The sequence below is a fragment of the Notamacropus eugenii genome, chromosome 4, assembly GCF_028372415.1.
Source record: "Notamacropus eugenii isolate mMacEug1 chromosome 4, mMacEug1.pri_v2, whole genome shotgun sequence".
Lineage (NCBI taxonomy): Eukaryota > Metazoa > Chordata > Mammalia > Diprotodontia > Macropodidae > Notamacropus > Notamacropus eugenii.
Genome location: NC_092875.1, coordinates 67100642 through 67115255, shown reverse-complemented (window position 1 = coordinate 67115255; position 14614 = coordinate 67100642). Strand labels below are relative to the sequence as shown.

General features: G+C 38.7%; 1 protein-coding gene across 4 annotated transcripts in view; it reads right to left on the bottom strand.

The window, feature by feature from the left end:
• ELL (elongation factor for RNA polymerase II) overlaps positions 1 to 14614 on the bottom strand; it is a 135607-nt gene that overhangs the window by 64197 nt on the left and 56796 nt on the right. For all 4 annotated transcript variants that reach the window (XR_011965535.1, XR_011965536.1, XR_011965537.1 and 1 more), the window contains exon 2: positions 1339 to 1386. Coding sequence is in view for 1 of the 4 variants with exons in the window: in XM_072601636.1 (XP_072457737.1) it covers positions 1339 to 1386 (48 nt within the window). In the remaining 3 variants the exon portion in view is untranslated. The remainder of the gene's footprint in view (positions 1 to 1338; positions 1387 to 14614) is intronic.

Sequence of the window (14614 nt, the reverse complement as noted above, 5' to 3'; positions counted from 1 at the left end):
ATTCTTGGGGCAGCTACAGGGTGCAGTGGTTAAGAGTACTGGGCCCAGAGTCAGGAAGATCTGGATTCAGATCTGCCCTCATATACTTAGTAGCTGTGTGACCTTGGGTAAGAGCTTTCACTTCTGTTTGTCTCATTTTCCTCACCTATGAAATGGATATAATAACAGCATATAACCCTCAAAGGGTTATTACGAGGATCAAATGGGATAATATTTATAAAGTGTCTAGCAGAGTGCCTGGTGCTATATAAATGCTTGTTCCCTTCCTCCTCTTTCTCCATCTTCACAACCGCCAAGAAATAGGTACCACAGGTATTATTCTCATTTTACAAATGAGAAAACTGAAATGCAGAGAGGTTATTTGTCCATAGTTAGTTAAAGAGGCATAATCTGACATGTAATATTTTATAAATAATACTTCTTTTTAAGGCTGCTACTGGATCAAAGACAATAAGCTGTAAAACGCTTTGTAATTCTGAAGTGGGAGACAGTGACATTATCATCACCTTCATTTTGCAGAGACTGGTACAATACCATGCATAAAAGCAATAGTCACTTAACGCATGTTTGAACTGAATTACAGATGAAGAAACTAGAGGTAAGATTAGGTGAAGTCACACAGTTAGTTAAATGACAGAACCTGGATTCAAACCCAAGTTTCTGTCTTCTAGCAGAACATTCTCTCCACTAGCAGAGGCAAAGTGGAACATAGCAAGGAAGGCACCACGAGAAGGTGAGAGATCTGGAAACCATGACACAAGTAAAGGCTGGAGGAGATGCTGGAGATAATAAGATGGAGAAAACTCAAGGCACACACATATATCTCTCTGCTATTAGACATCTAAAGGGCAGTGATGTTAAATGGAATTACTAAAATGTGTGGCTCCACAGGACAGAACTAAGATCAGAGGGGTTGAGCAGTAAGAGCCACATGGACACACAATTTCAAGAACTTTCTAACATTTACAACTAACAGAAAAAAAAGGACACAGTAGATAAGAAATAACCTAGCTTGTCACTGAAAAGTGTTCAAGCAGAGGCTGAGGCATACTTGTTTTGTTTTTTAGTCTTTATTTTTAATTCTGAACTTAAACACCAAATAGAATGGACACCTGCATAGACACAGGAGAACAGAAAAAGAGGATTGTACATAAAATGAAACCACAGGTCTCTGTTATGTACAGCTTGCTTTTGTTTTTAAGTATATAATAAGATCAACCTGTAACTTTCAAAGTTACTGGATGACCTCTTATGATGCTGTAGAAGGGAATTCTTACTTTGGGAGAGCAATTGTATATCCAAAGTTCTCTCTCATTACCCAAATAAAAAAGAACTTACCCCTTGACTTCCTTGAAATCGGATCGATGGTCTCAAAGCAACAGATTCCTACAAGAAAGAGGGGAAGATATGCTTTAGTAAAAGCATGTGGAAATTTTAAGATTGATTAATGTTACATCAGAAATAATACCATTTTAGAGAGATTTTACCTGATTTTTTTAGCTTTAACATTGTAATTATACCACTCTGCTTGAGAGACCTGTGACATGTTAAAAAAAAGTTGTTTATTTATCAACTTTGAGACAAATCATTTTGCTCCTCTGGGAGTTCCTTTAATTAAAATAAGGAGGTTAGACTAGATAACTAAGTTGTTTCCAGCTCTAAAATTCTTTTATTTAACTTTCTAGATCAAAGTTTGTTGAAATTTTTGAATTCTGAAAGAAAAAGACTATTTCAACAAGTTGTTTAAGCAGCCCAATGACATTTTTAATTTGTATAACAGATATACTATGAGGTAATCATGATGACTCATTATCCAAGAATCAAGTTTTTCTTCTGAATCACTAATAATTATGCGATACATGGCAGAAGATAACACCGGATCTCTATATCTAACAACAAAAGTATTAAATTACTATTCTATTATCACGTGTTTATAGACATGACAACATGATTAGTTCTAGAAAAACATCAAAATTCCTGCTGACAACTGCCTGCCCTGCTTAACTAAATCATGGGTTACTGGTATTTATAAGAGCTCCCCATTTCTTTAGTGCTTTCTAGTTTACAAAAGGCTTTCCTCATAACCCTCTGAAGTAGGTAGCATAGATATTGGCACTTTACAAATGAGGAAACTGAGGTCCAAAGAAAGGAAGCGACTTGACAGGGGTGTAACATATCATTAACAGGTGCTGGCAGCCAGCTAGAAAGGGATCTTCAAGTCTTAGAGTCCAAGCCCTTTGTTTTATAGACTAAATTCTCCTGACTCTAAGCCTACGGTTCTTGACACTATACCACACTATGTATAAATTTAGGTTATATTTCAAATCAATTTAATAATCCTCACTGAGCACCAACAGTCAACAAGTATTATACTATGCACCAGCAAAGAAAAAAATTAAGACAAGACACACTTCCTTTACCATCCATGAGTGTGTGATACATGTAAAAATAACTGATATCAATGTCATGGCTAAGTGTAATTAAGTGGACAAAACAAAGCACTATATGAAGTTTAAGGTGAAAAGGTTTTTTTCTTTTTTTTCTTTTTACTGCCTTGAAGTGATTAGGAAAATCTTCATGAAGAAGGGGGCATTTCCTTTGGGCAAAAGGATGGGTGAAGGATCCAACAAGTGAAAATGGAAGAAGAACATTTTAGGGACAAGAAAGGGGGTAAAAGTATTGAGAGAGAAACATACAGAATGCGTTTGGGAGACACAGAATAGTGCAGTTTGCCCAATTCCACAATATACCTTAACCATGGAGAAGGCATGAAAACAAGAAGACAGCAAGGTTAGGAATAAAACAAAGCAGGAGATGTTGACCCCTAGGCACAGAACAGACACAAGGAGAAGATAAACCGATGGAACAGAATGGGGGATTGAGTCAGGTCTTCAAACAAAGTAATAAAGTTATGCTCTTAAACTACTGTTAACTGCTCCAACGCCAGACACGCCCACATTCAAGTACAATTACATTACAAAGATAAAATGTATATGAACTATGGCTATACACTGGCTTTTAGAAATCTCAGGTTCCCTATAGCCTGAATGCTGCACCTTGGACATTCCACAATAAAGACATGTGCTGCCAATTCCAGCCACAGACCCAAAGGTTAAACCCTATATAGCTTTAGCAGACTACTTCACTCCTGGAAAGTAAAACATATTTTGACCAAAAATAGTCAAGCAGCACAGTGTATTAGAAAGAGTAATGGACTTAAGGTCAGAACTAACCATGCTGGATCACAGAAAATCCTAACTAGAAGGGATTATAGATATGATCCAAACACAGTCCCTTCAGTAAGTGAGTCAACAAACATCTGTTAAGCACTTGCTATGTGTTCCAGACACTGTGCCAGGCAAGGGATGCAAAGAAAGGCAAAAGGTCCATGCCTCCAAGAAGCCCACCTTCTAATGGGGGAAACATGCAAACAACTGCACAAACAAGAGGCATGGAGGGTAAACTGGAAGTAATCGATGCAGAGAAGGCAATGGAATTAAGAGGAACTAGCGAAGGCTTCTTGAAAAAAAGAGGGAGTTTAGCTGAGATTTGAAGGAAGCCAGGGAAGTCAGGAAGTAGAGACAAGGAGGGAAAGAATATTCCAGACAGGGGGGCAGCCAGTGAAAACACAAAGAGTGAGGACGGAACGTCCTGTTCATTTTACAGAAAAGAAACCAAGGCCCAGAAAAGGGAAGTGAACTAGCTCAAGGTTGCACAATTTGTAAGCAGAATGGTGTAATGGAAAAAGCCCTGAGCCTGCTCTGGAATCTCAGCTCTGCTACTAAGTACATGTGTGATCTTGGGCAATCCACCACATCTCTGAGTCTCTGTTTTCTCCTCTGCAAAATGACTGGATTAGATTACATGCTCTCTTGGATACCTTCTACTGTTAAATCCCATGATCCTATTACTAGATATCAGAGCTGAATCTTATTTTTCCTCTAAGCCTCAGTTCCCTCATGTAGAAAGTGGGGACAGAAATATCTGCAAAACCTTATCTAACCCATGTTTTAGGAGAAGCATTTTGTAAAGTATAAAAGACAAAAAACAAGTCCTTAGTTTTTCCAAGAAAAGCAAAGTAGCATGGAGAATGAAAATGTGCCAGGAAATACAAGAAAGAAGAGAAGCAGAGAGGAGATGGAAGACAGAGGGTGAAATCATCAGGGCAAATAGTGAAAAAAAGCAGCCAATGAAGAGCCCAGAGGTACAGCTGGGGAGGGGCGTCTTTCAGACCGAGCAGCCCCTGAGGCCATCAACTTTCCCAAGAACAGGGAAGCTATTCTACTAGACAAACAGTAGAGCTCACTGTGGGGTCTAAGAATATCTGTAGGCCTGGGTTCTCTAAAAGAAGCCAAGGACACTGAACTGAAAGTCAGAAGGTAGGGATTTGAGTCCTACCTGTCAATGTGGGAGTTTTACTAGGAAGTGTATTATTAGACAGAGAGCCAAGAAGCCTAAATTCTTGCCTCAGTTTTCTGAGTCTCTTCTTTAACTTTGAGTAAATCAAATGGTCCATTTTCTTATTTGTAAAACTGGGGGGTAGGGAGTATGCACAGAGAGACTGCTGAGATGTACTTCAGCTCCAACGTTTTAGGAGTCTAAAATTCATTCCTTTCCACTATGTAACTCTAGAGACCCTAAAATTTTCAATTCAAGTCTAAGTTCACACTCAATACAAGAGGTACCTCACTGGCACAGTTCCTTTTAGGAACAACTAAGGAGGGATTACAAAGAAGAATGGTGTAAAAGATGTCTTTGGAGAAATATATGACCAGAAAATAAGACTGGTTGGGCCCCTACAAGAGGGGAGGCCAACCTCCAGATCTACACAATGTAAAGACAACATGAGGAAAGAACCTTGCCAGACTTGACAAGAAATGGCAAGAGATGACAGGGCCAGGAGTTACCCAGGCTGGACGAGCATGAATCAGGCTGTGCTCAGCACTGCTGGACAAAGTAGTATTCTAGTCATCATGAAAGTGTATGCGTATATTTCCAAGAGAGTATGGGGATACAAAGATGAAGGAAATAATCCTTGAACTCAAGGAGATTAAATTTTATTGGAGGCAAAAACATGTACACAAGTAACTATAAAGTACTGGGGGTATGACAAGAGAGACACTAACAACTAGGAAAAGGGTCAGGAAAGGTTTCTTGGAGGAGGTCATCCTTGAGACAGCATGGAGGGGAGGGGGTGCATTCCAAAATATGGGACAGGTTTTCAAAGGTACAGAAGTGGAATCTTGTGTAAAAAGCAGTGAGTAAACCAGTTTCACTAGACAACAGAGTCCATGAATTCCTTGCTATTTGGTGTGTGTGTATGTGTGTATGTGTGTGTATGTGTGTATGTGTGTGTGTGTGTGTGTGTGTGTGTGTGTGTATGTGTGTAATTACAAAACCTTTGGGATACCACACCTGGAAAGGTAGACCACAGCCACACTGGGAGCGGCTTTAAATGCCAAACAAGTATTTTTATTTTATCCTAGTGTCAACAAGGACCCACTATAGCTTTTCCTTTCTTTTTCTCCACCACTACACTTTTTGAGCAATGAAAGGACATTAGTCTTACTTGAACTTTAGGAATGTCACTTAGTCAGATATATGGGGGAAAAGACTGGCAGAGATACCAGTCAGTCTGTTGCAGTACTTCAAGTCAGAAGTGATGAGGGATTAACTTGGGCCACTGGTTTTGTAGGTAATAAATATTAATAACAAAAATAATAGCTAGCATTTACAGACTGCCTACTATGTGCCAGGTACTATACTAAGCATTTAACAAATATTAGCTCATTTGAGCCTCACAACAATTCTGTGAAGTAGAATAACTATTATTATCCTCATTTTACAGCTGAGGAAACTGAGGCAAATAGAAGTGACCTGCCCAAGTTCACCTAGCTAACATCAGATTTGTACTGAAGTTTTCCTGACCCCAGATAAAGCACTCTATCCACTATACAACTTATGAGATATATTCCAGAAATGTTATGCAGGTAGAATTGATGAGACTTGGCAACTTGTTGCATCTAGAGATGAAGACTAGACAAAGAACAACTTGGAGATTGTAAACCTGAGTGACTGGAAACATGGTGGTATGCCTGGAAAAACTCAGGAAGAGTAGAAGGTTTTTAAGGAGGGGAGAAGAGGAAAACATCAAGTTCTGTTTTAGACATGCTAAATGAGAATCATTTATAAAACATCCAACTGGATGAGTCCAGAAGGCATCTGGTAATGTGGTACTGAAGCTTAGGAGAAAGAACAAAAATAGAGCTTTGAGAATCATCATTATCAAAATTATTATCAACTTCCTCACAAAATTTAATCTACCTTGTTTCTTCTCTCCTACTTCTTAAAATCCCTAGCTTCCTTCAAAACTATTAAATCTCCATTGCATTATCACTGTGGTTTTTTTATACATGACAAAATGATTCCAAAATGATTTTGGAAAAATATCCAAGTTCTTGCTGACACCGGCCTACTCTGCTTAACTCGATCATGAGTTATTGGTATTTACAGTCATTGTTCCCCATTTCTGTTTTTGTATCCCAGCACCTAATGCCTAGCAAACCACAGGTGATTAGTAAATGCTTGTTGATTCAATAAAAGATCCATTATGCAGGCTCTACACAGGACTTAAAAAAATTGTAATATGCAAGCTTTAAAGTGGCTTGTGGTTGAAATTCTGTTACAAGTCAAATAGGATGGAAGCTTTTGAGAAAGGTGGCCTATATTTGTTAAAATAGCAAGACTGCATCCTGAGAAATATGAGGTATAAGAAATTCAGAGACGCATAGGAAAAATCATATAATGTGATGCAGGGCGAAGTAAGCAGAACCAGGAAAACAATGACTGCGGTGTAAATGAAAACAATAACGAAAGCTAGTCAAACTCTTCTGGTAACCTTAGTCCAGGAAAACAGCTGAAAAAAACATACCTGTCACCCTTCTGTAGGGAAATGACAGAGAATGGCTATGTAATTCAGTACACAATGTCAGATTAAGCTGCAGTGCTGCTAAGTTTTGCCTAACGGTTTTTTGTTATTGGGAAGGAGGGAGGCAGATTTACACTATAAATGACATTCGTGTGTGTGTGTGTGTTAAAGAAGTAAAGAGTAGAATGAACACTTTGGAAACCCAGCCTTTAGAACACAGCCCTAAAAAGTCACCTAGGTACAGAATAGAATAGCCAGTATGTTTATCAGTATCATTTTAAGGTCTTCCTCCCTGTCCATTTCACAAACTAGGAAACTTAGACTCACAGAGAATAACCTGCCAGCTTCCTAAATATTGCACAAATAGCTAGTACCTAGAGAGCTCAGGCTAGAACTCCAAGTCTCCTGACTTCATCCCACTAAACCATGAAAGTGCTTTGTAATACTAAGCTTACTCTATATAAATGTAATTTTATTACGGTTAAACTTTAAGAAGGGAGAGAAGGAGATTTTGCATTTTAGAAATAGCAGAAATAAAAAATAAATATGTTCTCAAACTCAAATTATTTTAGCCTTGGATAATTAAGGGGATGTCATTCAGAATAGTATTGTTCAAACCAAAGATTGGTATTACAAACTTCAAAGATTTAGTTTTGTTTACTCAATTCAAGCAAACAAAAGGCTAATGTGGTATAATAGAAAAAGGAATGAATTTGGAGTCAGAAGACTTGAATTCAAATTCCAACTCAACCACTTATTACCTGTGGTGGTAAAGCAAATCTAGGCAAGTGCCTAGTTTCTTCAGTTTAAAATCAAAGGATGGACTAAAATCCCTTCCAAACAATTATTCCATGAAATAGTCACATTTGGGGTTGTCAGTGTTAACTATAAAGGAAAATGAATGAATTAGATTAGCTCTCTAAAGTTACACTTTACTTATTTAGAGGTCTCTCATCTGGCAGCATCCAGAAAGTAATGAAAAGCTGAGAAGCCACTGGAGAATGGTTTGTTCAGAAATTCATGAGTACTAAGGTACACAACAACAAAATCATAGCTCCTTTAAATAAATACTTCAGTACTCAAATGTTCAAGTCAGTTAAACTCTAACCCAGCCCCTATATAGCTAAGCTTTCTATAGCTACTCTAAAAAACTATGCTCACTCACGACAAAGGCTACTGCAGGTGGCCCTAAGTTTAACGTTGAGCTAGACACTCGTTTCAGCAACAGAGCAACAGGTACAATCACACATCAACATTTAATAGCCCTCTATAGCAGCTAGAAGTACATCTTCTGCAGTAACAGATATCTAAGCAGACATATTTTTTAATCTGTATAAATCTATGCTGTTAGCATAAATTCAAAAGTAACTTTTTTCCACCTACAGTAGATAGAAAGCAACAGAAATCTCCTCTAATTTTCTAAAACTCTTGGTTGCAATTAAAATAATTTTACATTCATCACACCAGGAAGCAGGAGAACTTTTTTAGTTCCATTTCCTCCCAAAACCTTCTGTATAATACTGGGCAAGACCTCTATAAACTGCATGTAGCGTATCTATAATCCTTCATCAGCCTAACATCAGCCTGGTTTGAGACAAAGAGAAGTAAACTGACAAGAGACTGCAGTGGGGCCTGAGTAGGAGCCAGGCCCTTATTAGTTATGTGACCTTGGCCAAGTCATATTTTATGAATTTATGAATTCTGGCTTCCTCATCTGTAAAATGAATATAATTCTTACAAAACCTATCTTAAAAGTAGCTGTGCAGATCAAAGTCATGGAAAGTACAGTTTGACCATAAAATACTACAATGAATTTGCTACACTATGGAAGGAGAAAAGGGTAAAAGAGATTTATCTGACAGAAAAACTAAAGATATCAATAAAATTGATTTTCAAAAAGAAGTCACCTATTCCAGACCCCCTTGTTTTAAAGATGAAGAAACTGTTACTATCTATACAAAGTCAAATTATTTATCAACTTACTGTTTGTTAAAACATATTTCTTGGATATATGACCTCTCCTGCAGCCCTGTATGTTGTTCTAGAGCATAATTTCAGACCCCAGAAATTTCATAATTAAAACAGAAGCACAATACATCCCTCCTACCCCAATTCCCCCCACAGACACAAGCACAGAAGAAGAAACCTTTTTAACAAACAACAACAAAAGGCAAAGAATTTCACAAAGAGCTAGTTCAAACCTGCTGGAGAGATCACAGAGAGAGACAGAGAGGGAGAGACAAGACAGACACAGAGAGAGACAGAGACAGAGAGAGACAGAAACAGAGACAGAGTCAGTGATAGAGACCCAATGCAACCATAATCACCATTCTCCTCGCCTGTCCCTCTGTAACTAACCCACCCTTGGTACTACCACCTGGCAGGATTTCACATAGCCCACAAGTCTGAAACACGCTGGCTTTCCTCTCCATACTGAATCACATCCCCACAAAGCCAGGCTCTCTGTCAGTGACAAATGAGTGCATCTTACACACTTTGCAAGCAAGATCACTTTTCCCCAGAGTATCACATCATGACATACCACAACATATGCTCATAAAAAGGCTTGCCAATGTCTGGCCATGGTATCAGCATGTACTGTGTATAGAATCCATTCTTCCAGAGGAACATCCCCTAGAACTGATGCTCTCCTCCTGAGAGCACTTGAGAGAACAATGATTGGGCCTCCCAAGTTTGACTTTAAGCCAAAAAGAAAGGACAAAAGTTCCTAAAATTAAAGTATATAATATGTTTCTAAAAACTCTCATATGAACTGAGTATTGAATTTTGAAATTCCAATTAATTTTTTGACTAACATCTTACATATCTGCATTTGTCTCTAACCAGAGAACCTGGGTAAAGTGGGTTGGGAAAGGGAAGCAACAGCTTGCTAGTAAGCCATTTAGAGGAGAAATCTAGATTCTAGTTCCCTCTCTGCCAGTAATTAACTCACTGCTTAAACTAGAACAAGTTACCTTCCCTCTTTAGGCAGGCTTTAGTCTCCATAAAAATGTAACCAATTCTTTAAGTCTCAGTCTTCTTATCATTAAATGAGGATAATACCTACAGCACTTACCTCACAGCAAAGAGGTAAGACTCCAATGAGATCATGCAAAGCACTTTTAAACCCTACAAAAGAAGCAGGACTGGGCCTACAATGGATACCTGGCCTGAGTGAAAATGAAAAGAACTGCTGCCCTTCAGGATCCTACATTTTATCAGGGGAAGACAAAAAGGTACAAAAGAGACACAACATGACATGGGAGGGGGACCTGAGTACTAACAACTGGGGTGAGAGGAATTAGAAAAGGCATATCATAGAGAAGGTGGCACTTGAGCTGAGCCAAAGAACATAACTAGAGAATTTCTGACTGATGGAAGGGAAGAGAATTAGCATTTATACATAGCTTTACTATGTACCATGCATTTTACAAATATCTCATTTGCTACTCACAAATAACCTAACAGGCAGATGCCATTATCATCCCCATTTTACAGTTGAGGAAACTGAAGTAAACAGAGGTCAAGTAAGACTTGCCAAGGGTCACCCAGCTAGAAAGTATGTGAAGCCAGATTTGATGTCCAGTCTTCCTCACTCTATGCCCAGCATTCCCTTAACTACACCACCACTTTCTCAGAAGTGAGGAAATAATAGATTACAAGTCTGGGAACAGCCCAGGTGTGAGAAATAGCCCAAAGGCCAGTATGTCTAGCCCAAAGATGCACTGAGGGTAGAGTAATATACTATACCAGAAAGACAGGCTGGAAAGGAGATTGTGAAGAATTTTAAATGTCAAAGGAATCTACCTTTGATCCTAGGGGTAATAAGGAGCTGCTGGAGACTGATCTCCCTATTTTACAGATGAAGAACCAAAAGTGAAGGAGCTAAGTGACTTGTCCTATGTTACACAGGCAATACCAAGTCCTCAGACTCCAAAGCCAGTGCTCCCTCCACTGTACCAAACAACACCCTCTACTAAACCAGTAGATAACAGAAATGGGGACATACTACAGACATAGTTTTTAACCTAGATTAGAATCAGAATTAACTCATGCAGTCAGATGGATTCAGAAGTGGATGGATGGTTGTACTCAAAAGGAGAAACTGAGATGCTTCAAGGCCACATAGCAAAATGCCTCTACTGGGGTGTTCCACAGATCTATATCTGGCCCTGTCTACCATTTGGATCTGAACACAAGTCATTTAACTCCAAAGCCGGCATGGTTTCTATTGTATCACATTGTCTCCTCTGACTTTGAAAAAGGTATTAGGAGAAAAATAAAGGGGAAGAGAAAGAAGAAAGCTAGAAGGGGGAAAGGGGAGGGTGGGTAACAATGGGGACATTCTTCAACAGAATCCACCAGAGGATGGGATCAAGGTGACAGGTAACAAAGTTAGCCCTGAGAAGAAAAGTCACCTCTTTATAGAGACTATGTACAGAAAGAGGGATAGGGGAGGAAGAAAGTGGAGGTTTGTAGCACCAACATGATATTCACAGTGCCTATGGCAGCCGTGAATATGCCAGCGCAATTCTGAATCAAGAAATACAACAGACTCTCCACATAGAAGACAGAATCAAAACATTTATTCAGACACCAGAAAGACATATCCCAACACCAGAAAGCCAAATCCATCACAGTAACAAAGAAATCCATCATAGTAACCAAGAAGTCTATATCAGGTCTTCCCACAAACAAACACACAGGAACCTAGCTGTTTGCCTTTCTCTCTTCCTCAATTCTGACTGCTCTGACCAATTTCCTCTCAGTTCTGCTCCAGCTCTACCTCTTCCTGTTCCACCCTCCCTATTCTACCTCTTCCTGTTCCATGTGACTTAGACTCATGTGACTCAAGCAGGTCATATGGGCCCATTAATGTATGGGAAAGATCTCATTTAAATTACCATTACAAGGTTATGAGGTGAAAAGAAGGGAAGATGAGAGCTCTCAGCAAAGTATGAGATAAGGTCTTCATCTGTAAGGGTGGAAGTGAGAAGTGGTGTGGTATGTTTTTGGAGGTTTGAAAATCTGGTATCAGGAGTGGGATAGATATAAAATGTTTATTATTATTATAAGAAAAATAAGGACTTAACACTAAAACCACACAAGACCAAGCAACTAATAGGGTCATCCATATGATGGTTGATTGATTGATGATTGAAGGCAAAGAAAGCAAGTAAGAATATTAAAGTCAATTCTATCAGGGAAATCTACTTACTCAGTGTTGCTTCTTTTAGTGGAGGATGGACCTAATCAATAATCTAGTCAAGGGTCAGAGCCAAGATGACAGAGAAAAGGCAGGGACTCACCTGAGCTCTCCCAAATTCCCCTCCAAACAACTTAAAAATAACACCTCAAAACGAATTCTGAAGAGAAGTGAAAAAAAAAAAGAAGAAGAAGAAGAGGACAGAATGAAACAATTTTCCAGCCCAAGACAACTTGGAAGGTGGACAGGAAAGGTCTGTTGCACTGGATCAAGGGTAGATAATACTTTGGGATATATCCAAAGAGATTAAAACACACATACATACACACACACATACACACAAAGGACCTATATACAAAAAAAATTTATAGCAGCTCTTTTTGTGGTGGCAAAGAATTGGGAATTGAGGGGATGCCTACCAACTGAGGAATGGCTGAACAAGTTGTGGTACATGACTGTGATGGAATGTTACTGTACCATAAGAAATGATGAGGAGGATATGCTCAGAAAAATCTGAAAAGACTTACAAAAACTAATGCAAAGTGAAGTAAGCAGAACCAAGACAACAGTGCACACAGTACCAGTTACATTGTTCTGATGATCCTCAACTGTGAATGACTTAGCCATTCTCAGCAATACAATGATCTAAGACAATTCCAAAGGATTTATAATGAAAAATGTTATCTACCTACAGAGAAAGAATAGAATCTGAATGTATATAGAAGGTTACTTTTAAAAACTTTATTTCTCTTATTTATTTAGGTTTTTCATCTGTTTTCTTTTACAACATGTCTAATATGGAAATATGATTTGCCTAACTGCATATGTGTATGCTATTTTAAATTATTTGCTTGAGGGTGGGGGGTGGGGAGAGGGAGGAAAGGTTAGAATTTGGAACTCAAAATTAAAAAATATATATTAATTTTTTTACTTGTAATTAAAAAAAATAAAATATTAAAATAACCTAGTCCAATTCTTTGGCTTTACAAATGAGGAAATGGAGGCCTAAAGAGATGAAAAGACCTGCCCCAGGTCACCTAGCCAGTCAGTCAAAGGCAGAAATGGGATTAGAACCCAGTGATCCAGCTTGAGGTCAGGGCTCTTTCAACTTCTGTTTTATCTAGGCCTAGAAATTCAAAAGCAGCTCACCTCACCCTTGTGCCTAGGTCCCCACCCATAAAGTAGGTGTAATGATTACAACATCAGTGTGCTATGAATTTAATTAGTGCTTAGAGAGCTTACAAATAAAAGTGCTATGTGTCAAGTGGAAAGGATGTAAGGGAAAAAGAAAACTCCCACAAAGACCCAGTTTCTCCACAAGTGAGATCAACACTAAGGCAACTGGAGATCATAGGCTGAAAGGGACCTCAACACCCATAAGAGTACTCATACCAGGTACCTTCTGGTAACCAAAGTGAGAAAACCTTAAAATCTTTGTAACCGTAAAACTGTAAACTCAAAAACCTTTGTAAACCTTAAAGCAACACATAAATAGAATTATTTAAAACTACTAATTAACATAGTACCCAGAACATGAGAACTGAAAAGGACCTCAAAGAGCAACTAATAAGAATTCCTTTGTTTTCACTAACAGCATCACAGGATGATAGAAACATACATTAGGGCTGGAAGGGCACTTTAAGGCCATCTAATCTAACTGCCTCATTTTACAAATAAGGAAAGTGAAAATCAGGGAGGTTAAAATGACTTGTCCCAGGTCACACAGTCAGCAAGTGTTAGGGTCTAGTTCTGAACCCAGTTCTTCCTAAAATCTACTCATGGGACCACATGCATTAAACCTTCTGGAGGAGAGGTCCCCTCCCCTCTGCTTTCAAGTGCCTTTTGGACAGGTTAGTGTTTTAGCACGGACTTCTATTAGAGCTTGCCTGATCTCCCTGAGGAGCTTCAAGGAAAAGTTCCCTTTTCTGTAACCCAGAAATCCTCAAACTATTTCTTTGGAAAGGCTGGAAGCCTGCTGGCCATTGGGGTCAAAAAAGAATTATCCTTTGTAATGAGAGCCAACAAGAAGCCAGTACAGGGGAAATGGCACCTTTCTTCCTATTAACACTCTCTGCCACAAAAGATCTCCTTACTGACAGCTCCAGAATACATCAAAGAAGTATTCATAGCACAAACACTATTACTTTGATTCTATGTTTAGAGTTTGTCAACACTAACTTTAAAATCAACATGTATTTACAAAAGAGACATACTTGGAATATGTGGGAAGCATCTGATTAGATCAAACATTCTACGTAATAACTATGAGCATCTTTCTGCTTTATACTGAACACAACGATTCCTTTTAAACGTACATACATCCAGTGCATGTGTGTCCCATTAAAGACCAACTCCCACACTGCTGCTATTTAAAATCCTACCAATCCTTTAAGACCCTGCTCAAATGCCAACTCACCCATTAAACATGGAGGCTGCATGGTAAAATGGAAATAGTCTTAGATTTGGAGTCAGGAAGATCT